At 37.9% G+C, this 26,401-nt stretch overlaps 2 protein-coding genes across 4 annotated transcripts in view; one reads left to right on the top strand and one right to left on the bottom strand.

Moving 5' to 3' along the window:
• Positions 1–15,385, top strand: part of pex5la (peroxisomal biogenesis factor 5-like a) — a 108,620-nt gene extending 93,235 nt beyond the window's left edge. For all 3 annotated transcript variants that reach the window (XM_014000318.1, XM_014000314.1, XM_014000323.1), the window contains 5 exons: positions 1,842–1,912; positions 6,298–6,516; positions 8,089–8,254; positions 11,391–11,548; positions 12,789–15,385. In XM_014000318.1, the coding sequence (XP_013855772.1) occupies positions 1,842–1,912; positions 6,298–6,516; positions 8,089–8,254; positions 11,391–11,548; positions 12,789–12,990 (816 nt within the window). In that variant the 3' untranslated portion in view covers positions 12,991–15,385. The remainder of the gene's footprint in view (positions 1–1,841; positions 1,913–6,297; positions 6,517–8,088; positions 8,255–11,390; positions 11,549–12,788) is intronic.
• A 6,850-nt stretch (positions 15,386–22,235) lies between these two features.
• Positions 22,236–26,401, bottom strand: part of usp13 (ubiquitin specific peptidase 13) — a gene marked incomplete in the record, with an annotated part of 38,656 nt that continues 34,490 nt past the window's right edge. The window contains 3 exon segments of the mRNA XM_014000304.1: positions 22,236–22,617; positions 22,874–22,958; positions 25,236–25,425. Of these exon segments, the coding sequence (XP_013855758.1) occupies positions 22,521–22,617; positions 22,874–22,958; positions 25,236–25,425 (372 nt within the window).

The following is a 26,401-nucleotide window of genomic DNA, read 5'->3' as shown; positions in this document are numbered from 1 at the left end:
ATAGCAACACAAAAACTTTTTTTTGTCCATCCAGCCTTACATCGGAATCAGAATCACTTTATTGCCACTGTCAGTGAACAAGTTCACAGACTAAGGATTTGCTCTGATGTAATGGTGCAATATAATGGAAAGAGATAAAAGTAGAATTAAGCATAGGTAAAATGAGGAGAAACAATAATAAAATAAAATTATATAAAATATAAAAAATGTACAGTATGCACATACATGTGCAAAGTGGCAGGTGTGTAGAGTGACTATGTTATGCCAGAGTCATTTAACTGTTGTTTAACTGAGTCTAATTGCTGAAGGAAAAAAAACTGTTCTTGTGGCGGGAGCTTCCAGTCCGGATGCACCRTCTCCTGCCTGAGGGGAGGAGCCTAAACAGGCTGTGACTGGGGTGAGAAGGGTCACTCGCAATGCGACCTGCATGACTTAGAGTTCTGGAGAAGTGCAGGTAAAGGTCGGAGGTTGCAGCCGATCACCTTCTCAGCAATGTGCRCAATGTGCTGTAGTCTTTGTCTGTCCCTGGCTACGGCCCAGTGTACCATGCTATTAGAAGAAGTGAGGATGGACTGGATGATGGCTGTGTAAAACTGCACCATCATCTCATTTGGCAGTTTGAGAGTCATCAAATGCTGTAGGAAGGACATCTTCTGTTGTGCCGTCTTGATGATGTCTAATGGTCTGCTCCCACTTGAGGTCCTGGGTGATGGTAGTGCCCAGGAAACAGAATGCTGAAGATGACAAAATTGTAGTGGGTAAGCATAGACCTTATTTGGCAGTTCTGTCATAAATAATTTGACTTAATAATTCATAKAATGTCATAAAAACAGAGAAAACTGAACAGGTGGATTTTGCTTTTAATCATTTCTGTATCAGAGTTTTTTTAACAGCCTTCTACATCCAAAACTTTGCCTGGATCTCACAATACAACAGCTGCATATCAGTCTAATCTAACTACATCTAAAACCCCTACAAGCTCTCAGTGTCCAAACTCCATAGTTTACAACTCATAGTAAGAAAAATGTAGTAGGTTGTGTAAGATGTAAATAAAAACAGAACAAAATGCTCCACATAGTTTTGTAAAACTAGAGTAAATCTGGTAAATGTGACATTCACTTCCACTTGTAACAATTCACTTCATGTTACACAGATATTCCTGATTTACCATGGGTGAAAAACAACACAATGTCTCGGTAAAAACAGTTGCTGGTAACAGAAACAGGAAGCCTGGAGTGTTYAGGATGTTTTCAACAAAAGGGGAAAAGTTCAGAAAAGAGATTACAGTCAGATGAGAGATTATAATCTGGAAAGAAAGGATTTGAGACACAAAATTACGATCACTGCCTGAAGGGGAACACAAAAACACAGCAGGTTGCATCATCTAGTGCAAGCTGTTTTCAGCCATTTTTAGCTGTAACAAATCAACTCTTCTGTAAATCAGTCACCCAGTTACTGTTAATGTAGCTAAATGTAACAACTCAGCTTATCATTCTGACTTTTAACAGGTGAGGAGGTTTAATTGAACAATCTCATGATGCTTAATTGATTAATAATTGCCTTTTTATTGTTTGCATGATTTGTCAGTGCAGCTGAAAAAACCATTAGGACACTTTTTTCAAGTCGATGTTTTTACAAGTTGGCTAAAAGTTCTAATCTCAGTGGAGCTGTGACTGTTTACATGAACCGTAGCTCATTTGGACCTGTGAGTCTGAAACAGCAGAATCAATCTTCCTGTGTTGGATCTCGTTCTTCCTTCTGTGTTTGTGTCTCTCGAGAAGACGGGCCTTGACGTTTCTCGCCCGCTATTCCCTGTTATCTGTGTTTTCTTTTCTTTGCAGGCTTGGCAAGTRTTGGGGACCACGCAGGCTGAAAATGAAAATGAGCAGGCAGCGATTGTTTGCCTCCAAAGGTAATAAAAAGCACAACTGTATTCATTTTCTGATGTAAAGTCTGTAACGGCTGTTAAAAATATGAAGCTCAAATGTACATTTGCCTAGAAGTTTCTACAAACTTTTCGACAGCAGTGCACCCAGTGGGATCAAAGCGACGTAGCAAATATATAAATAAAAGTGTTATGGTTACAGCTCAATGAAGAATAAGACCCCCAGTTTGCTTTTGAATTGCCAAAGTTTTTAAATCAGGGATTGGAAGAAGAAGTAGCGTAATTTTTCAGTTCTCAAAGTGGAAGAACCCCACATGGATGCTGATTGCACAAGTCGAGGTTCTGACTGGAGTCCTCAGTGGGATGTGGCCCACTTTCATCCATAACACTGCTGAAGCCAAAGATTGCACCTTCCTCGGAGTGTGAACACTGACAAGTCAACTGAAAATACTTGAGACAGGAGTCGAGGAGAAATAATCCCTTCTTTTTTTTTCAAGTATTTCATAAATGGTTTGTTTTGTGGAATAAAGATGCATTTTTCAAAAATCAGAAATGGATTAGAAGGATGAGGCTAATTTAAATTTTAGTTTCAACACAAATCTTATTTAATCCTAYAGGCTTGTGTGTATCAATACCAGTGAACTCTCAGGTGGTTTGAATGGTGGAAAATTGACTTCWTATTATATAATAACTCCATCTGTGAGGGCAGCAGTTTGGTATGAAAGGATAGATGTTAAATTTATATATTTATTTTTTTCATTTTGTTGCTCCATTGGTTTCTCTCCAGATCATGTTACAATACTGTTGAAAGAAATATGAAGGTCAACATATAAAAATTTGCATGTGTTTTCATGCACACATGTTTCCACGGATCTGTGAAACACAATTGCAGCAAGAAACTAAAACAGCTAATTTCTTGGACCTTTCCTTGAGAGAATGGTTCAGGCTTTTTTTAATGGGTTTCTTTGAAGAGAATGTAAGTGGCTACCTTTTCGTGACAYACACAACAGTCAGAACTGGATAAGAAAAAGAATCAGGGAGAAATTCACTTGAAGAAGTTGAGCTACACCTTGTCAGACTCAGAGGCCTATTCCAGAGCAGCCATCCAAAATAACTCAGACTTCAAATATTTTAACTGAAAGGTTCCACTCTGCTTCTTTGTTGGATTTCTGATCCGTGGTCAAAGGAAATGTGAATGACTCTAAGCTACTACCACGACAAACTTTAGCTTAATATCTGTAAAACTGAATGAGTTATGGTTATTTTTGTGTTGGTTCAAATTGCTTTGTTGCATGGGCACAAATGACACTAGGGACGGTGGGGCACAATCTCCTTGTCCCCAGATTCACTGTGGCCCGGAGCCATCCCCCAACTATTCCTACAGTACATARGGCGAGTAAAATATCTGATTGAAACTGATGATTAATGTTCTGTTAGACTAACTTACATTGCAGCTTCCTTTGAGATTCCAGCATAATGTATGTGTCCTGTGACTGCATTAATTGTTGTGGTAGCCATCTTGAATGAAACAGACTAATAGATCAGTTGTAGGTGTTTCTCTGTTGATTATTTTCTGGAAGTTTTATTAAAACCAATCTAGTAGTTCATGAGATATTTTGCTAACTGTACAGACACACACACCGACAGAGAGACAGGCAAAAAAAACATTATCGCTCCACCTTTGTTTTTGTCATATAACATAGTATTTGCTTGTTTTTAAGCAGGGGTGGAGCCAGAGGGGTGGTTGTGGTGGCAAATACCACCCCTGGCATCTGATTGACCACCCCAGGTTCCACCCCTTAATAATGGACAAGTGGGTGGGGATCTTGGATTTTGCATTTGCATTTAGATTTTGTTATTGTTTTTTGACACTACTATACTATATGAATTTTCAGCTGTGTATATTTAAAAATGGCTGAATTATAGGAAGTAGTAAAATGATAGTATTTTTATAAAAAAAAAATTAGCATTAGTATTAGTGGTTAGGTCCTGATGCATCTCAGTAATCCAGGTAAAAAATCAAATGTGGTCTGTGCAAGATTGAAATCAGACACCACTCTCAGCAGCAGAACCACACTTTCCACAGAACAAGTGTGCCAACTCCTCAAACTGTGCCTGGAATCAACCTACTTCACGTATGGGGGGCAATATTATAGGCAGAAACATGGGTGTGCCATGGGATCCCCAGTTTCTCCTATTGTTGCAAACCTGTACATATAGGAAGTGGAAAAGAGAGCCTTGATGTCCTTTTCAGGGGTGCCACCGAGCCATTGGTTCAGATATGTTGACGACACCTGGGTTAAAATTAAAGCCCAGGAAGTCCAACATTTCACTGATCACATCAACTCTGTGGATGAATATATAAAGTTCACACGAGAGGATGTAAAAAATGGCAGGTTGGCGTTCCTGGATTGCGATGTCTCGGTTTCGGATGGAGGACGGTTGGAAACTGGCGTGTATCGTAAGCCCACCCACACAGACCAATATTTGCGTTTTGACTCCCAACACCCACTGGAACACAAGTTAGGAGTGATCAGGACTCTGTACCACAGAGCAGACAATGTCCCTACAAACCCAGGAGCCAGGGAGAAAGAGAAATCAYACACACGACAGGCCCTGGAGCAGTGTGGTTATCCTGACTGGGCTTTCCTGAAAGCAGACAGGAAACACAGACAGGATTCCATGCAACCTTCAGGTGAAAATGAAGACCCCAAACCCAGACCCAAACCAGTGGTTATTCCGTATGTTGCGGGTGTTTCGGAGAAACTGAGACATTTATTTTCTAAACATGATGTCCCAGTRGCTTTCAAACCCCAAAACACATTACGGCAAAGGCTGGTTCACCCCAAAGATCCGGTGCCCCGGCACAAACAGAGCAATRTTGTATATGCTGTTAAGTGCCAGGAGGACTGCGACCAGTTATACATTAGGGAAACAAAGCAACCACTGTTCAAAAGAATGTTCTTGATAGGGAGGAACGTTGGTTTGAGAGAGGAGTAAAAGAAGCCATTTTTGTAAAGAAAGACCGTCCATCATTAAACAGAGGTGGGGGCCTCCGTTTTCAGCTGTCCCCCTGCTACAGCGCTGCCATTGGCAGTATCACTCCACCCCCTGTTAACAAAAGGGATTAATTAGGGTGAACGATGGCCATGTGATGTGAGTATGAGTAACCTGTGAACGATGGCCATGTGATGTGAGTATCAGTCACCTGGAGGCAGGACATAAAAGCCTGAATTTTGCCTGAAACTCTCAGACTGAAGAAGTCTCTTGGAAGAGAGACGAAACGTTTCATTAAAGAAGAACCCGTCCAGARGACCTATACAATTTTTTTTTCCTTTTATTAGTGGTTAGCTTAATTTGGGATTAGCATTGGAAATATGTGAGCGTTCTTAGCTGCTACTCTACAGATTTTATCTGAACTAGTCTTAAAATGGTCAGGTTTTAGCTTTTTAAAGTTAGCTTTGGTGGCCATCTTGAATTTTTCATTATTTAGAATTAAAGATTGTTTTTCAGCTACTTCAACACTAATCTTCAGCTTTGTCTAAAATTGGCTGAATATTAAGTTTTGACTAGCTTTTAGCATGTTTTTGGATCATTTTTATCTATGATCACACAATTTTAGCTCAGTATTTCTTAAAACAAATGAATTAAAGCCACTTAGAAACAATTGTGGCACCTGTCTTGAATTTTCCAATCAAGAGCATTTTCCTGTACTTGTATGTGCTCCCTCTAAAAAATGAAACATCTTTGCCACCTGTGTCACCCCTTGCAAAAAAAAAAACCTTGCTCCGCCCCTGCTTTGAAAGGTTCATTATGAAACAGACACATCTGTGTGACTGCATGAGAAATTTAAATGGTGAAGAGGACATAAATTTCTGCCTCACCACAGCAGGGTGCTGAAATCATTTAGTTGGTGTGGGATTATGGTTTTAAGCACGTTGGCGAATCAAGAGCAGCAAATCAAGCCTGAATGTTGATGAAAGCCTAATCTTGTTCTGGCCTCTCACCTACTCTCCCAATTAATCCAAGACTTTCATCCAACACTCTTCTGTCCTACTCTCCGTTTTGCCACAGAAGACATCTGTAGAAGTTGTTTATGTGATGTATTCTATGATGTAACGACAGCAATCATCTCAAACACCTCCCGTCTCCAGTGAGATCACAGAGACGTGTTCCCCTAAATGCAAAGCTAATTCAAATCACCCAGGTGTGGGCCAGCATGCAAACCTGCTCTTCTGGAGCAAAGTCAGGGCAAAAAAGATGCAGCTCATCCATCCTGAATTGATCAGCCTCCGCCTGATGTTCCTCTGCTTTGGCCTGTCTTAATTAATGCTTGTCAAATCGAAATTTCTCTTTGAAGTGTATTCCTTACGCYGTCTCTCCTGTCTGGCCTGGTTCTTGTTTCCATCCAGGTGTTTGGAGCTGCACCCAAATAACCTCCCGGCCCTCATGGCTCTCGCCGTGAGCCTGACCAACACAGGGATGCGTCACGATGCCTGCGAGGCCCTGCTCCGATGGCTCAGAYACAATCCAAAGTACAAGCACCTGCTGAAGGGCAAGACCCACTTGATAGGGTCCCCGAACTCTCAGCGCAGGATGTCTTGCGCTCCCAACATGAGCCGACATGAAAGGTAGAGTTGACACCATTTAATGTTTAACATAGTTTACTCTTTGTCATTTTTATATAAAATACAAAAGTGAGGAATGAGGAATCAACAGGAGGAAAATGACAACATTTGCTGTAATAAATAATGAAATCTGCTGCAATTTATTTGTTATATCTAGACTACCATAAAGGATAAACCAATCATTTCAGATGAAGCAAACAATGCAGTAATCAGTAAGTAGGTCAACTGGCTATTGTAGTAGTTCATTTTTATTTAATTGCAATAATGTTCGAACATGTCCATCAAATTCAAAATATTTTTCCCACTTTTAAAGTCTTATTTGCTTTATTTTAACTGCCCTGACTTTGTCAGAGAGTCTAAATGTATTTCATGAGTTCACCACCACAGCTGATGTTATTTAAAGGAGACATATCATGATTTAAAATCCTTCTTTTTCCTCCTGAGAACCGAGCCTTTTCTGGATGTGCATTTTTTCATTCTCTAAGATACATGGGATTAGTAGGACCTAATAACTATAATAACTAGACCCTGTCATGGAAGTGGTTTTTGAAAAAAAAAATGATGTCCTCATATGAGAACACTAGGTCTCAAACTGTTATGCTTTTTGAGGAATACCTTAGAAATTACCATGCAAAACCTGAGAAACTTCATGTTAGCCTTTCTGGTGGTTCCATTTTCCTAGTCATTTTGGCAATACAACAGCCATAATGACATAATATTTCAGAAAACGTCAAAGAAAATAGAGAAAACTGAACAGGTGACCTAAACAGAATATAAATATATCACACAGCACCAGGAGAAACTGAATTAAACTTTTATGCACACYTAGAGACTCCAAAAACACAACAAAATGCATTTATTGGATTAAAAACATGGGTATTGCATGATATGTCTCCTTTAATTTCATTAGTGGGACTCTATACATGGGTCCAGGAGTATACATCCTGTAAAACAGCCTTTGCAGCTGTCTAGTGCATGATGTTGTTTGATGTTGTTAGGCCTATCCAATTTTTTTGAAAAGCCTTATTCTTCTCCCAATGCAAAGCTGAACATTATCAAACCATTAATCGTCTAGCTGGTGCGGAGAGATACAGGTAGAACCCAATTACCGAGCTATCCCCTCCAGACCATCAGCTTTTTCCCCCCTTTTTTAATTTCTGCAGCACAGTCCATCCCTCTGTCCTTAGCCTTCTCTGCACAGCTATTCAGCATCTCTTTTCCYTGTCAAGTATGTCTACTTCACCCTCCAATCATCTTTTGTGCTCAACTTACCTAAAAAGGCCAACTCTTATCTTTACACAAACAATAGAAGCAGATGACCATTGAGGCTGAGTTCATTCTTTTTTCAGTGAAATTGTTGTTTTACAAAGGATCTGTCTAAATTCACATCTACAAGGTTTATTTTTTAATAATCAGCCCTCCACAGTTCTTTTTCTCTTCCCTCTCTTTCCCTGCTTATCCTCTATGAACGCAAGTTTACATATCTCACACCATRGTTCTGCGGAGTTCTCACACAGTAGTCTGAAGCTACATCAAGCCTTCTCTCTTTGTGTGTGTTTGTGTGTGTGTTCACAGCTCACTGCTGCCAGAGGTCAAGGAGCTCTTTCTGGAAGCAGTTCAGCACAACTCAGACAGCATTGACCCGGATTTACAGACGGGCCTTGGGGTGCTCTACAACCTCAGCGGAGAGTTCAACAAAGCTGTAGAGGCCTTCAACACAGCCCTGTCAATTCGGCCCGAGGTAGGAAAGCCCTTACACACAAACACACACACATACACAGACTCAAGCTATAACAATGTCTACAACTGAGACAACTCTCAATGAAGAACGCATTAGAAACTGTTTAATGAACAACAAAAAGGTGATAAAAGTTCTTCAGTRCAAAAGTCTAAATTAATCACAATGCAAACAATAAAATTAGATAAAAGATTCACAAAATGAGAATAAAACACCGGACTATTTAAAGTCTGCCTGAATAAAAAKGTTTTAAGATAAATTAAAAAAAACTCAAGTCAGTGTAGGAGCATACACTGTAAGAAATGAATGGTTGAATTTACTTATCCAAACTGGTTCTACTAAACCATTTTGAGTAAATTGGACAACTAACATATTTTCTTTAAAAAATAAATGGAAATTTCTTGACATTTTCTCAACTCGGTTTAGTGGAACCAGTTGCCAAAACTTTAAGTAAATTTTAACATTTTATTTTTTAGAGTGTAAGTCCTGAAGAAGCTGCTTCCAAAGTCTRGGTGCAGCAACTAAAGGACTTGGAGAAAATTAAATGCAGTGGCTGTGTTTCAATTCACGGGCTGCATCCTCTTGAATACGGACCACGTGGGCCACATCCTGCCACCGTATCCGTTCTCTGTTTAGTTKGCTGTCGGCGCATTGCATCCTGGGATATCCTCGSCCAGAAAAAATACTCAGATGCGTCCTTGMTTTTCAAGATTTTGTGGATTGCGTTCCTTGGCCGCATGATGAGGAGCCTCATCAATGCTCGTTGTGGAGCATTGATGTACAGTATGCAGCCGACAAATGCGCTCTGAGGAGGATGCAGCCCATGAATTGAGACACAGCCAATAATATCTACACCAAGACACAAATTTAAATACACAACCAAAATTCATCATGGGTGGAGTTGTTTCTGCACTCTAAAAAATGAAGCGTTGAAGTTACTTAAYCAAGTTATGTCAACTGGTTCCACTAAACTAAGTTGACTAAACTGAGCAATTGTATGACTCTAACATTATTTACTTCTATTGTAAAAGACATAAAGTAAGCTCTGAGCATATGTTTGTGTCACTTCTACTCTTTCTTTTTCAGTACAGCTGAAAAACCAGGAACAACATTTTTATGTACTCATTTATTTSTGTTTTGCTACTGGACTAAACTAAATCTGAAAAACTTGCTACACATCAGAAACAACAATTTCTACTTGTAAACGCAATGGTCACGCTTAATAATGACAAGTTTATTATGGATTTTTACATCAATAAATCATTAGAAGATTATAAAACTAGCATGTACAGAATTTAAAATTGTGCAGTCAGCTGAATGAGCAGTGTTAAAATAAGGCAGGGTATATGCAGTTATGATGCCCTCAGGACTGTTCTCACCACTCTGTTCAATAGAAATTAGTCACTGTTGGTCTATAAAAGTCACCAGATTTGTTGTTATTTGCTTCATCAAAAATAAAATCTACAAAGTTGCTAAGCTGGCAACAAAGAAATTTGCCTGCAGCTTCGGAGGACGAAACGGAGCAGAATAATGAGCTTGCAGAAAGAAAAAACAATGCAAAAGAAACAGTTTATTAAAGATTAAAGCAAAACATATCTGCACAAAATGCTGAAATGCAGCATTAATTTTTTAAAAGTATCAGTATACCTTTATATGTACATGTAGTTTGATATACYAGTCAGAGCTGTTGGACGTTTTAGTAAAAAGGTTGTAGCTGATGCACGTTCTGTAATTTGTGCACATGAACATATTTCTTGTTTTTTACACTATTCTGCAACTGAAAGTAATTTGGCTTCGAGCCTGCGATGACTCTGAGTTGTGTTGGCTTGATATACCTTCTGTAAGTTGTGGTTGGTGAACACTCAGGACGCTCTGGTTTCCTCTGAGAGTCAACATATCTGACAGCTGCTTGACTCCAGCTGGCACAGCAATATGCCAAAGATGGAAACTCGGAGTGTTTAATGAAACACTATTTATGGTTGATTTAAGATTCATTCTAATACTCATTATAGTGAATCTCAGAAGATTTCTTTTTATAGATTTTTTTTGACCAAATGCAAAAAGTTTCATCAGTTATTTTTGAAAGATGTCTTATACTTTTAGTGTAGTTTTATTGACATGCCTGTTTATTCCTATTTTTTTCTTGTTAAGGAATTTAGGTTTACATATGTGTTCGTAAAGCACTATATAAATAAAGCTGAGTACAAAATATGACATTGCATTTTTCTGAAAAGCAGATTAACAACACTGCCTCCTATATTGATTACACCTATAGTAGTTTAGACCTGCCAAACAACTGAAAGAAGTTTGTTTGAAAAGTGCTCTAGGAAAATAATACAATAAAGTAAAAGTGAATTTGAGGAACGAAGGTGAAAAATGTGACGTAATCAAAAATTTGGTGCCATCAGAACTCCAGTGCCCATAAGGTTGTGTAAATTCTGACATCAGGAGCAGAGTTCTGAGAGCTTAAGAAGCTAAAAGAAGCAGGTGAGCAATGAGGCGAGTTAAMTTAGAACAAACTTTTTTGTTTCTTTTCCCTCTTGCAAATCCATCCATGCCCTCCCTGCACTGTCCTGGGCTGGGCTGGCATGAGTATGACTCACTCCAGTTTCTTATTTGACTTGGTAATTTCTGCTCCCCTACTGGAGAGGAAAAACTGCTCTGAAAACAAAAGGGGGGATAATTATCTCCAGCTACCAGGTTTAACAAAAGATGAAGGACCCCTGCACTGACCTCTGTGTGAGCCTGTTTGCCTGCAGGTGGGAAACAAGAACATCCGGTGTGATGTCTTTTTTTTATTTATTTTTTTGTAGATTATCCTTGCTTGGCCATTTTATTGGAGAAAAAAAATCACATAGCACATCAAATGGAGTAATTTTTTACACACTATTTCAGTTGCATTTCTGCCTACAATTATATTTTTAATGGATGAAAAACATTTAAGCTGTAACATGTAAAGAAAAGTGTTAATTTTTAAACTAGAATCATTATGTCACTAAGTTAAGTTAAATAATCACTGACTTTGCTTCCATATACAGTACACTGATATGTTGGTCGACACCAACCAAAAACACATCCGACTAAAAGATTTTTGTGTCTTTGTAATCTCTAATCAACCCAACACTCAACCTTCATCCAGGACTACTTATTGTGGAATCGACTGGGAGCCACGCTGGCAAACGGGGACCGCAGCGAAGAGGCGGTGGAGGCTTATACAAGAGCTCTCGAGCTGCATCCAGGCTTYATCAGGTCACGCTACAACCTGGGCATCAGCTGTATTAACCTAGGGGCACACAGGTGAGTCACCTGGGACAACATGAGAACAGCTTTGCTCTGGTTTGATGCAATGGAAGACACACAAAACACACATTTTAAAGGAGAGGCATTATGCAAAATCGACTTTTTTTTATCTTTATATCATGYTATAATGTCATTCCTTCATCAAACCCCTACACGGAGTGGATTTAATTCATTCATGCACATTTGAGAAATCCTTGTAGCCATTTGGAGGTGCAAAATTGCTTGCTCAGACAAAGTACCCACACACACATAGCCCCACCGGACTAAGCAAAACATATCTTAAAAATGGTGGATGTTCATATTTTCATTGCAAAACATAGCTTCATAATAATCTACACTTATAGCTTCTTCACAAAAGACAGCCTAACATTGGCGTATGAGAGGATGACTGGGAGTTATTACCAAAATAAAATGTTGTGTAAGAACCTCTGTACTTGCCCCGGTTCTTCAAAAAATGTACTTTCCTGGTTCAATGTGGGATCATTAGAGTAAGGTTTAACTGTGTCCTTAGTAGCCATTTTCCAAAACCGATATATAATGTTGCTTCTTTTTTAACAACAAATACAATGCTCCTATGAAAAGGCTGTAAACGGCATGAAGAATTGTTGGGAAGACGTGCTGAAGTGGGAGTGGTGGAAACGGTAGGAGGTTCTTAAAGAGACAGAGGCCAAATTCATTTTTGATTTATACAGTACTTTCATAACAACTGAAGGCAGCATGGTATACAGTAGAACAGATGTGTCTGGAAAAAACATAATATCCCCTTTAAAACATGGATTGTTTTAAAATGTTTCAGAATGAAAGATAAAATGTTGTTTTTGTCAGGCATAAAGCATTTTATATATGTTTGCATTGAATCTTGATTATGGTAACAGAATTCATGAGATTAAAGAGGATTCCCTTTACTTTTGTGTGTGTGTACATGAGGGCTGGYGAGTAACTCACACACATGCCAAAATGCTCTTCAACTCGTCCTTTATATTCACACCAAAAGTAAGGTGGGAAGTCTGGGTTCATCTTTAAATTCKGTGGTGCTAAAAGCTAGGTGACATAGGAAAAACCCGCAAGACTTGCTGGTGATCTACTGCGACAAAGCCACAGTTCAGATACTAGCTGGAAACATGCTAGCAATAACTTTACGTCAGAACTCAGACACGTGCTTTATTTAGAGATTTATTTGATTGTTCACAAACAACAGCATATTTATCCCTTGATTATTATTTTTTTGTTTCCCCAGAGAGGCAGCCAGTAACTTCTTGACTGCTTTGAGTCTTCAGAGAAAAAGCCGGAGTCGCCAGCAGTCTCACCAGGTGATGTCCGGGAACATCTGGGCAGCTTTGAGGATAGCATTATCTATGATGGACCAGCCTGAACTTTTCCAGGCTGCAAACATAGGTGACTTGGATCTTCTCATGCGAGCCTTCAACTTAGACATTTAAAGAAGACAAAAAAAAAGACAAGGAAGAGATGACAACGTCTCCCTGATTACTAATTYTCTGATTTCTACCTGTAAGCCAAAAACCCAAAGTGCACATGCCTGAGTTAACATGTGTTAAACTCGTAGATTTAAGCTACAGTGGTCAAACCCTGTCATATAGTTTCGCCCTACTTCTTTGGAGCAGATCAGTGGGGAGGGGGCCAGTTCTTCCAAGGGTTTTGGACAAACATCTTCACGATGGAATTTGCACTGCAATTTGTGATTTCCCTAAAGAGCACAAGGACAGGCAAAGATTGTTTGAGGAATGCCTTAGAGAGCGCGTCAATTAAAATCTGACTCATCCAGTGGAAATGAGGAGGGCAGCCAGTTTTAAGACACCCACAGAGACGCCCCACCCCCACAAGCCATTTGCAGCAAACTCGACGAGGTTACTGGAGAGAAAAACTGCCGACTCAGGATTGTTTCTCCCTTCTACAAGATGGATTCAGGCTGCATCTCATAACCTGGGGCTCCGGACTGTCTTCCTGGCTTGTGCTCCTCTTCTGTCAATGGAGAGTTACAGTATATTAAACTGCATAAATAAGCATTTTTCAAAAGCGGATACTTGTTTAAAAACTAACATACTTGTAGATTTTCCCTTTGCACTTCAGACAGTAAGATGACTTCTAAGAAATCCAAGTGGAATGTGCAACCCTTACTCAAGCCTTACTCAGAAGCATGCATCCAATTCTATTTATTTACACTATTTATAAAGGCAACAACAACAAAAACAAATATTGTAAAGCAATTTTTCAGACTGGTTTTGATTTCTTTACATATATGCTGTTTTATTAACTTGGAAAGATGCTGAGCCATTAATTATATCACTGGGTTTTGGCACCAACGCTCTTGTTGTTCCCTTTAAGCTGAATGGCAGAGAAAAAAACAGTTTAGGTGGGAAAAATGATTAGTTATATTTCATTTTAATCTGCGTTACAGGCATCTTCTCTAACAACTGATGTAAGCACCATAGTTTGTTTTTTTATTTCTCCAGAGCGCAGTTGCTTTATTACAGCGTAGCATTTCACACACAAAGGATTTGTTTATTTCGAGACAGCAGCTTGGTGAGCTTCTTAATGCAGTTATTTGCATTTACGTTGCCCAGGCTTATGTGATTAATTAAATGGGTTCCCGTCAGCCATCATGCATGATTCAAATATTTATATGATGCTGCTCAGAACGTTGCATTTATTTGTTTTGCTACATTAATATGCATCTATATATATAAAAAAATATGTAATAAAATTTCATGTTCCAGATAAATGTTCTACAACACCCCAGAAGCTTTCTCATAAACACGAGTTTTCAGCTGGCAGCTTCATTTGARTCATAGTTTCCAGTTTGAAAGTCATTGTGTAAACTGAACATCAAGCCTCCCTCCTCACTGTGCGACAGAGGAAATGATAGATAATCTGCTGTTCTGTGCGGCTCAGCACACTCTGGTTTTTATCAGGTGTGTTCACAGTCCAGGTGTGCTGCTGGAAAGTGCGTCTCTTTTTTTATTGTTGGCTCCTATGCAAAAGGTCACGTTTCATGTTGCTATTCTGAATTGTCGGTTTGTCCCCCGTCGGCCTCAGTGAACCAAAGGGAAGTGTTGTTTCTGTGCTTTGAATGAATGCTATCAGGGGGAACCAGAGACCAACACCAGAACCATTCATCTTCCAAATGGTGCAGCTGGGATGTCACCCTCTGTGTCAGAAGAAATGTTTCATCAGGGGAGGAGGGAAAAAACGCCATCGGGCTAAAGTGCTGTCTTTACATTTTATGAATCTCTGCAATTGAAAAAAAAGTATCTTTGGCTGCAGTTGGATCTTTAAAAGTTACAGCTGTATGCATTGCTCAAATATTCACATGTGCACCGACTTCACCATTTGAGAAGAAGAAAATCCCCAGCTGTGATAGTTGTCAAAAAAAAGACACTAAGTGACACTAAAACCAGCAAGATTATATTTCAGATTAAAAATATTCATTATTAACTATAAAAATATTCTGGATCAAATCAATGAAAACTGGAAGAAGTGTACGTTGAATATGTAAACAAAGCATATATGTTTTCATGAATATTTTAGGAACATTGTATGAAAAGAATTGTGTGAAAATAAATAAAAAAGAAATGTTGATTAAAGGTTTGAGAAATTGCTTGTAAAAAGATTACTTGTATTCGTGCTTCCTGAAATTAAGAGCAAAAGAATCATAAGAGAAATACAGGAAATATTAAAAAAAACAACATGGTATGGATTATAATAAGGATGGTTTATTAGAGAAAAATAATGGTGATATGAAAGAAACATGGCGAGTAATGACTAGTGTTTTGAAGAGTCACAAAGTACGATTTTACAATATTTTGTAAAAGATGGGAAAAAAACACCTAATCAGAATGAAATTGTGAATGTATTTAATAATTGTTTTGCGAATGTTGGTCCAAGTTTTGCAGCAGAAACACCAAAAGTATAAGAAAACATGAGTGCTGATTGAGTGTGTGGACAGGTGTCTTTTATACAGGTAACGAGTTCAAACAGGTGCAGTTAATACAGGTAATGAGTGGAGAACAGGAGGGCTTCTTAAAGAACAACTAACATGTCTGTGAGAGCCAAAATTCTTACTGGTTGATAGATGATCAAATACTTATTTCACACAATAAAATGTAAATTAATTATTAAAAAATCATACATTGTMTTTTTCTGRATTTTTGTTTTAGATTCCATCACTCACAGTTGAAGAGTACCTATGATAAAAADTACAGTCWTCTACAAGCTTTRCAAGTGGGAAAACCTGAAAAATCAACAGTGTATCAAATACTTGTTCTCCCCACTGTATATATATATATATATATATATTTGTGTTATTCTTTATGACATGTGAGTAAAGTTTAAGGTGCTGGATTGAGATTAAAGCAGACTGGCATTAAAACTGCAATTAAAATAAACAAACAAACAGTAAAATATTTTCAGCCATGGAATGGCCTTACAGATTATTTAGCAGTAAATTCAAATCTTTATTTAAACACGTTACGTGGCAAGCGTTCGAGTTTCCCTTTTACTTAATGACTTCATCTTAAAACACACACTGGTTCTGTCAGCTGGTTTACCTTAAACTACAAAGAAGCAACTGCAGGCATTTTGACTAATTAGTGCAGAGCTGGGCTCCTAAGAAAAACAAACCCACACAAAACAAGGAATGTGCAGAAAATTGTTTTGAACTTTATAGTGAGTAAGCTTTTTTCCCAGTTTCTCTTAAAACTTAACTATTAAAGAACCTGAAGCAGGTTTTTGAAAACACCAAGTGGGTGTAATTATTGTACTTTGTTGTGTATTGTCATCATGTTCTTGTTTAATTGACTATAGCTGTGCACTTTATCCAGCAGAAGTTGGTGTTGCAAGTTTCTGCTATTATTTTGTTTGAAGATGAAATGCTTTGAAATCACTGTTTTGTTTTTTTTTTCTTTTTGAAATGGAGTTGTGTGGAATAGTTATAAGACAACATTCAGAGTAATTTTAGTTTGGAGAATAATGGAAATGTTTAAGCAGGGAAGTTAAACTAATCGTTATTTACCACAGAGCTCATTCAAAGGCAGATGTTATCCAATAGGGGTGGGTGATACTAGCAATGTATCAGTCTGATACTGATACTAATCCTGGTATGGATAGTACTGAATGCTAGATCGATACGCCCAGCCCTACTATATAAACCAACAACAAAACTTCAGAACTTTCCCAGCACTGTATTTTTTTGCTTGTTTTTTTCTAAGGGGCAGCTGTTTTCACTACACTGCAACATTTAGCCATATTAAAATACATTTAAAATACTAGATCCTAGATTGAATCTTCTCAAATAAAGGGAAATAATAATGCAATAAGACCTAACCTGCACTTGGTAAAACATATTTAAATAAGGAACAATTTCCAAGCCAAAAAGATTATTGATCCAAYATATTCTGCTCTTGCTGAGTAAATCAGTCTCAAACCAAAATCAAAACTACATTTTTGGCTGGATCTAAGATTGTAAGACATGGTCAGATGGACAATTTTTGCAATGCATATTCTTAACCAACCACTGCTAATTTTATTCAAACGTGGGAATCACCTGTCTGATCACAAAACAAGTAAAACTGAGTGAAATAAAATGTTGAAACAAAGTGCCTTTTTCTGTAGCGATGGGTCAAAATGACACAGAATTAGTAAACTCAACTAYTCATTGATGTTCATTGGCTTCCTCTCAAAATGAGTAAGAGCTGATTTATAGAAATACTTCAACGCACTCACTCAAACTGCTAAAACTAATAACCAGTTATTTTAAAGCAATTCACTTTTCAGTGGGCCCGAGTGCTCTGAGTAGCTGTTTGACTCCTTTGTCTCCTCAATTCTCCAAGCTCAGATCGCTCCGACTGATTTCCACTACAGATAATAGCAGCCCTACTGGCTACTTATTAGTACTTTGAAACAACTCCCTTTCAAATAAACAAAGGCCAAAGATGGATCATTTTTACTACATGTCATTAATCTATTTGAATTATAGTTATGCAAGGAGATCCATCCAAAAATTAAGTTAGATTTAAAAAAAAACAATCTTAAATGTCCCATCTTTAACAGTGAAAACCCACCAACCTCCAGCTTGTTCAGCTTCTCTCAGATCTTTTAACTATTGAAAAAGTTGGACTAATGCTTCAGTTTTTATTTACATTTCTAAGTCTGTTCCCAGCCCTGCCTGTTGTTCTGTGTGTCGAGCAAACCAATAGAAAACATGACCTGTGATTTTATGATTTACTTATCAACTRAGTTTCTAATCTGGCTCTGGGCACCTTTCCTTTTTAACTTAAGGTTTCTCTGTTTATTTATTTATTTAATGAAAGAGATTTTCATGTACTGTATCTGACTTCAGCATCTTCAGTTTGTCTCATATAAAGCTGAGGATGCCTGGTAACCACGTTTTGTTTTTGTAGAACTACCTTCTCAGGTGAAATGAAGTAGCTTAGCGCATGCATATGAGGAACAACATGAGGCTGACTGACAGCATGTAAGACTTGTTTCTCCCCGGAAGTGATATTTACATTTGTATGCATGCAAGTGCTTTCTTTTGCTATATAATGAAGTTTYCTTGCAGCGTTTCTACAATATTCTGCAGCCTTGACACTAGGAGATATTTAAATAGCCAGCATTTATTTACTATCAGTGGTTTCTTGCATAYGACAGACAAGGTATGCAGGGCTTCAGTCAACATTTAGTAGAAAATGAATAACACRTTTCAATTTCTGTCAAAAATAATTAAGCCTAGACTCTGGTGCCCTGCTGCAAATAGTTGTTATATTCAGTAGAAATTTTTGGAATTGCCTCTTCTACAAATTGCAAACACACTGCTGAATGTGGCTGTGGCCCCTTTCCAGCGATTGCATCATTCTTTAGTGTTCAAAACGACTGAAAGAGACTTTTCTTTAGAATATATTAGACTAGTGATGGCTTTAATGCTTGCAAACTCACTAAAGATGTGAGGAAAAACTATTTTTAAAAATGGTACGAAGACTTTTTTTTCCTCAGCGGTTTGTGAAAAGCTGGAGAAACAATGTTTAAAATAAACTACTAGAATTTGTTTTCTAATAAAATAATTAATGCAGAAATATCAGTACAAATACTTTTAGATTTTGAATTCAATTGAAATTGCCAGAATGGTGTCTGAAATTTTAAAAAACAATTTACAGAACCTAAATTAGCGTTTGTACGGAATTTTGTTGTGTTTTGCTTGTTTTTTTTATTTTTTATTTCATAAATCACACTAGATTTGTTTATTTCAAATGTTCTGCTTTGTCAGTGATGGTTACATGTCTGTTTCTTTGTAGCTCAATGTAGGAAAAAATAATTTCTGGAATGTTTCTTTAAAGGTTGGGGTTCATRAAGGGTATTTATCTGTTTTATGTACATTTCTTTCCTCACTCTTTACAGTCACCTAGTTTATCAGTACTTCACACGTGATAAAATAAAATTATATTTTGATGAAAAAAAGTAGTAACTATATACTTTACAGACATTTATTGAAACACCTACTGTAATGCTCATTACTCTGCTGTATAATCACAAAAGGAAGCATTAGCACCTTTAATCTGTACATTATGAGAGCAACCTTTTAAAATAAACTGTTATATATTTTCTGCTTGTGTCTATTTTTCCAGTTTAAAATAAAAGATCTGCAGTGAAATTTAATAATCAAGGCAATGTTCAACAAAGGTGTACTTTATTAAATTAACCAAACRTTACAAAGTAAACAGTGCCACTGGGTATACTGTACTGCCCTGACTAGAATTACGTACACATGAAGCCATATTTAGATTAAAGCCTGTGTTAAACAACTTAAAATAGTTCCTTCAGGAAAACTAATGAAAACTTAAAAAAAAAAAAAAAAAACGGCACTAATTTTAGCAAAAACGCATCAGAGGAAACACAAATGAAGAGGTTTGACATTTAGTTAAATGAAAGGGGCGAGGGGGGTTGCAAAATTATCTTTGTATAATCCAAATAACTAAATGTCAAAGTTTAGTGTACAAACTGACATATTGAACCGAAATATCTGGACGAGAACTATGGAAGAGACCGAGCAGGGAAAGCTGCAACAAAACTAAAATACAAAAAGACTAATCATATAACCAGGAGGACAAGGGAACCAAATAAAACTAATTTCACAGCATTTGTGGACATTTGTGACTAACACTGCTGCGCAAGACAGAAAAAAAAAGACTGATTAGCAGTAAAAACACAAATCTTGCATAGAGACTTAGTATTCCCCGCTGCATAGGCAACAAAACACTGCATCTTGTTTATGAGGTGGTGGAGATTTGACAGAGGTGAAATTTTGCTTTGACACAGTGTTAAAGGCCAGTGCTGCCGAAAAGATTTCTTGTGTAAAATGGATATTCCTCAGAATTTTACCTGTAAGAAATGCAAAAACTGCCTCACTATTCTTATTTGTTTTTGTTCGTTTTCCAACAGGTTTCCACACATGCCTCCAAGTCTTCTTTCAATTCTTAGAAAATGCATATTTGATGTCTGCAGGAYTGGCTTCTCCTTGACCAGGCTCTAAATGGAAAATATTAAGCAGAACTTGCAGAATGACACAAAATTTATCCTCCGCGAACGTCAAGACATGAAACACAATGTGAACCACTCAGAGAAAGAATGGACGTTTTTGTCAATAACTTAACATCGAAATGCCTTTTTGTTTTTTTAGATGCAGCAAAAAAATAAATAAAGTTCAGTCCATTGTAGTGGCATGTAAATACAAAGATCTGAACCATAATATTGAGATGATTTTGACAGTTTCCTCTAAGAAACAAGCACAAACTGAAGTATTAAATACACCCTGAATGCTATGGACATTATGCATAGATGGTACAAAGCTGGTAGATAAAGTTTCTGGGGTTATAATGACTTAATTGGAAGTGGCTACTTGTACTGTTTATGTGGATTATGAATATTAAAGCTGAAGAGGAGGTTCAATTTGCGGCAAGCACCATAGAGTTTTACATTCAGTAATGCACAGGATCTGTTGACGAGGTGCACTCAGGAGTTCAGCTTTTATTATACAGTATATTGTTCATTTAAAGAGTGGGGTTGGTTGCAAGTAACAAATGAACCAACTGTCCTAAAAAATGGCAACAAGTGTAGAAAAAAAAACATTTATTTTGTCTTTCGGGGTCATAGTCTGAATCTGTCAGGGTGATAAAGGAACCAAACAGCAGCAGGTGCAGCCGATTTAAAGTATGCCAAGAATGCAAATATTTTGCTTTTTGGGCAAAAACAAAATTATGACTTAAAAAAATAAAGTTTGCTGCAGGATCGAGAACTTCAATTTGAAGGTGCAGTGCAACAGTCACTGTTAAACAGGCCAACACATGCTATAATCAGACATTAAACTCAACACTGTAGTCGATTAAGAAGCACTGAAACTGAAATGAGAATATCACATTCACTCGCATAAAGTGGTAAATACACAAGGTCCACTTTTACTGTATAGGGGGCAGAATATGGACTTGTTATAATCACAAAGTGCTTATGGGAAGAAAATACCAGTGGTGGGCACAGTTACGCTAATAGCGGAACTAACTACTCATTAATGGGAATTAGCATTTTTTTTCTAACTTTGGAAACTGCTGGTGGACAGATTAGCTTAGGCTAAATTAGGTTATGCTAAAATGTTCAAGTGCTAAATGTCTATTTTCATGCCATTTATCCCAAAGGAAATAAAAACTATCACCTCTTACAAGCAGTGATGGACGTGTGTGTAGCATGTAGCATCATTAGAAAAAAAAGTAGCATCATTAGCAGCTAAACTTCAAACTAAGAGGGCCGAAAAGAAATAAAATGACATTYAAAAATATTTAAACACAGAAAAAAAATGAATACGTACACAATATGGTAGAGAAAGTATTTGTTATTTCTTTTTTGACTAACTTCAAAAGGATATTAATAAAAATAGAAACTCAATCAAAAAAATGCTTTTATTCTAAAAGTGTTAAACTGGAAGTATCACAAGTTAGACAGGGCCATAACCTGTTTAGTTTGGCTGATTTGCCAGATTCTGCCAATAGAAAAATAACAGGTTTATATCAGCCCCACCAGTCTTCAACTGGAAGGAGATGAAGACGTTTTAGCGGTTAGCATTAGCTCATCCCAATTTTCATTTCTGTTTAGTGGTTTTATCGTTAGCAGAACTAAGATTCCTGTTTAGCAGATTAGACATTAGCTTCACTAACTTTTTAGTTAGCTGTGCCCACCACTGGATGGTACGAAATCCACCTGAGTAACTCAACCAGTGCATAAAAAAAACACGAGTTTTCTGATTGAAAGTGACAAACTTGCACATTTTTTTACAACAACTCCTAAAACTGGGGCAGTATTGAGCTATCATTCAGCTAGTTATACTGTATATTTACAGTCTAGTTAACATCTTTTTTTAAAACCATCTAGTTGTATTAACTTTCCAGTTCAGTTACCTCACAATGAAGAGCATTCACTGTAATTTAAAGTCAAATGTAAAGCGGATTCCTCGTCTGTTGTGTTTACTGAGCATTTTAGGGTCAGCAGTGCAGCACTGCATCATCACTATACATTTATAAAATGTAGCACTTTGAAAGTGCAGCACAGTAGCTAAAGGCAGAGAGGAGGAACGTCCTGATGTGATATGTTAGTTTACGGAGAACTCCAGAAACAGAGATTGCACACATCCCTCAGTACCTACACATGTTCTTTTTTGGATAAACACTGAAATATACATTTAAAGCAATAACAACTAACGCACATGAAGCAAATCGCTTTCCCCTTTTTCTGACCAGAGTTCTTGGTTGCTCCTGTTTGAGATCTTGATAAGGCAAGCAGCTGGTCTGTGAGGTTTCTTCCATCATTTTCACTGTTGTTACATTTGTCGGTCAGTCAGTCCTCTAGGAGAAAGACCGATTGTTTAAAAACTGCAGGGATGGGGGTGTGGGGAGGAGGAGAGGGGGGTGCGACTTTAACTGCTAGAAAGTCGGTGGTAAAAGTAGATGTAGCCCAAGTCTTTTGGAGGCCTTTCTGACAAACACACTTTGTGGTCGTTGTAGATCACCCACCTGCATTTAAAAATAAATCAATTAATTAAAAATATACTTTTTATTTTGTTTGGGTAAAAAATATAAATAATTTTATGGCTTGATTGTATTTTTTGAAGTAGCACACAGACAATTTTAAATAAAATGACTAACAGAAAATAAAACCACTAATAAAAAGTGTTTCTTGTGACTATCAAGGATGTCTGGATGTTGTCAGCTTAGTCCCTAAAATACATTAACTGGATTTTATCTGTATAACAAACAGTCTGTAACTCACCTTCCTTCCTTTTTGATGTGACAAACATAATGTCCAGACATTGTAGATGCTCCCATGTGACTGATGAAGGCAAACAGTTCATATCCTAAAAACAGGACAACAGACGTAAAGGTTTTCATACTGAAGCAGTCAGAATCAGATAGGCATGTAAAAGACAACAAAATACGTTCTTGCAAAAGGAGCCCCGACTAGTTGTAACAGACATTATTTGATAAAAATGTACTTCAAAACAAAGACTGTAAAAACTAGATACCGTATGGCGGTGACTTAATGACCCCTGCACGGACAAATGCACCAGAACTCAGAAGTCTTTATTCCTAATAAATGTCATGCTACTTGGTGCATCCCAAGATTGTACTGGCTTGGATGGGGGTCTTTTTTTGGAGGGGGTGGTGGGGGGGGAGATGGTTGACCTGATAGATAGCCCCTCATCAGAGCTAAACAACCAACAAAAATCTGAAGCTCCTATGTTTAATAGTTTTTGAGCTAGAACCATTTTTGTATGACCAGATACCCCTTTTTCAGATAAATTGGGGGGTCTGGGGGTGGGGGGGATGCGTACTGATTGATGGATGGGTCTGATGGATAGAGCTTCAGCAGAGCTAAACAATAAAATAAATCTGAAGCTTTAATGTTGAACAGTTTCTGAGTTATAAGCATTTTTGCATGTCCTGACACCCCCTCTTTGGATGGAGCCCCCTCCTCAAATATGGGGTGTATCGTAAAACCGTTGGCTGGCGCAGTGTAGGTCAGACTCATCTACAGTCCTGCCAAATTTCATGTTGATTGGTGCAGCCGTTTTTGTGCAACGGTCAGTGGTGGACAAAGTACTCAACATTAGTACTTGAGAAAAAATACTGATACTCATGGTCAAATCTTACTCAAACACAAGTAAAAGTTGCTCCGTCAAAAATCTACTCAAGTTAACGTACTGAAGTACTTACCTTTGAAAATACTTAGGTATTGAAAAATACTTGCATTTAAAAATACTCAAGTATTCAAATTAAATTGCCTAATATCAGTACATTGCTGTATTGCTTTCAGAGTGAAATTACAGAACCTTGTAACTCTCAGAAACCACCTGATGTATCGACACATAGAACCACTCTGCTATAAATTCTACACCACCTGTAAAGACTTCAGCATAAAAATGCAATAAAGTGAGTGGTGAGTTCCTAAAAGCAGAAATGTAGTTTATCCACAGTGAAAACATAAGACATTTAAACTGATACAAAATATTTTTCAGTCCTAAAATATCAAACATCGAGCTGAGATAGGACCATGCTGCTCTGGTTTCTCCACTCGAGTTTCTTCAACCGTCTCCATTGCTGGGCTCTGTTTGAAACGAAGGTGGAGCTCAGCTCCCCACCATTAATGAGGATGACATAATTCCAAATCTATCCCAGGTGTGAGCTATGACTGTGATTGGTTCCCCTTGTGAGGAACAKAACGTGTGGCCAAATGCAATTCAAGAAAAAAAACAGCAACAATGGATCACAAAGCTATGCTGAGCCAAAAGTAAAGAGTAACTAAAAAGCTTTTAAGAAATGTAGTGGAGTCAAAAGTACAATATTTGTCTTTGAAATGTAGTGGAGTGAAAGTCATTAGTTCCCCAAAAAATAATTACTCAATTAAAGCAAAGTTACTCAAAAATGTACTTAAGTACAGTACTCAAGTAAATGTACTCCATTACTGTCCACCACTGGCTACGGGTGACCAAAAATCATTGAAATTAAAAAAATGAATAAATAAATAGTACGAAAACAATATGACTCCCGCTAAAGCTTTGCATGCGGGTGTCATAATAAAGTAGGCTTTTGGTTTTTAATAAATTTTTAAAAATATACTGTCACACGGACACGCCATATTATTTACACCGCAAAGCATATTGGGTAAATGGTGACTTCACTAGGTTCTCTGCTGACAAAAGTCTTTTTTTTACCTCCAGTGCGAGGCTGCAAGCTCTATCCACCCTTAAAGTTAATCTTGGACAATATCCGATGATCGACTCTTATAAATTAAACCAGAGCGTGTTCACAGAGAGGAGAAGGTAGAAATGATTCAGTCTGCAACTGAAAATATGGATGGAGGACAACAGAGCTGCTTCATATAAGAAGAACCTTAGCTTAGCCTGTTAGATTTTGCGTTAGCGCCCGAGCTAATGCAAATAGATGTGGCAATATATTCAGTGTACAAGTTGATTCTAACTTTCCACTTGTTAGAAAACAAGACATAAAAACACTTGTCCTTGCTGAAACACCAAGATCCCCCACSAAGGAGGTGCACCCCACAGTGTGAGGGCTACTGCTTCAAGCAAAGATCAACAGCGAGTCAAATTAAAGTCAGTTGTTAAAGTACTCACGTCCCGGGCCGTCTTTGACTCGGGGGCCTGACAGGTCTCGGTCTGGAGACAGTGTGGAGTCGCTGTGAGAGTTGGTGTTGGAGAAGGGGTTGTCGTTGGGCTCTGTGTCGGCCATATCTGAAAGGGCGTCGCTCTCCTCCTCCTCTGGGTGGGTGAAGATCCAGTCGAGTGCTCGTTCCAGATTATTGTTCTGGGAAAAATGACAAAGGCAAACTCACTGACAGCTGCTCCACCTCCGTTACTTAAAGAGGACATACATAACAAATCCACTGTTTTAGCTGTTAAATGCATTTTGTTGTGTACTTGGAGTATCAAGGAGTGCTCATTTGTCTGTGGCGTTAGCAAAGCATCTCCTAAACCAGTGGAAGGACTTAAATGAAAGTCAGAAAATAATCCTTGGGTGTGCATTTACAACTTATTAACTTTTGCAGAGACACAAGCAGATTAAATGCTTTGGCTATGGGAATGATGCAAYGATTTAAAGGAAACAATTCCGAATAAAAAACGTTTTCTTTTTTTTAAGTTATCCTCAGTGCTACTGCCGCTCTGTGCTAAACACAAACTCCTCAGCAAAAGTAAAAGAACCAGTTTCTGGTAAACAGTTTCTTGGGGAGGTGGCAGCATTAATCTCTGTTAAATCATCGCTGAAGAGGTTTGTTTTTAATCCTGAACAGTGATGTAAGTGTCTGAAGAGTGTCTGGGGAGACGGTTTGGATGATGGCGTCTGTTTTTCCTGTTCTCTGTGAGGTCACTGGGGTTGGAGATTAAAAAAAAAGTCCCTCATACTAAATATGGGCTGACAGTAAACCAGCAGTGAGACCCCTCTCTGTTTCACACCTCCCTCCCTCAGGAGGACGAAACATTCTTTGTTTTGTTTAGGTTTTTTTTTTTCCACTCCGACAACAACAACATGGCTGGCAGGGASCTCAGTGACATTACTAATGATAAACATGAAAGTCCGGGGTCTATTTTTGTGTTGCCCCAGCAGTCTGTGGGGCTATTTTGTGCTGGGGGGAAGGGGGGTTAAATTGAAATATGAAACGTGAAATGTGAGCATCAAAGGCCATTTCAAGAGCAGGGAGAAACAAATACATCTGCAGCAGGTGCATTTTCTTTGACTCAAAGAAAATAAAAGTGAATCCTTGGCCCGAGAAATGTTTTTTTTT

Source organism: Austrofundulus limnaeus, unplaced genomic scaffold (assembly GCF_001266775.1).
Source record: "Austrofundulus limnaeus strain Quisiro unplaced genomic scaffold, Austrofundulus_limnaeus-1.0 Scaffold8, whole genome shotgun sequence".
Lineage (NCBI taxonomy): Eukaryota > Metazoa > Chordata > Actinopteri > Cyprinodontiformes > Rivulidae > Austrofundulus > Austrofundulus limnaeus.
This window is presented reverse-complemented; position numbering and strand designations above follow the sequence as displayed.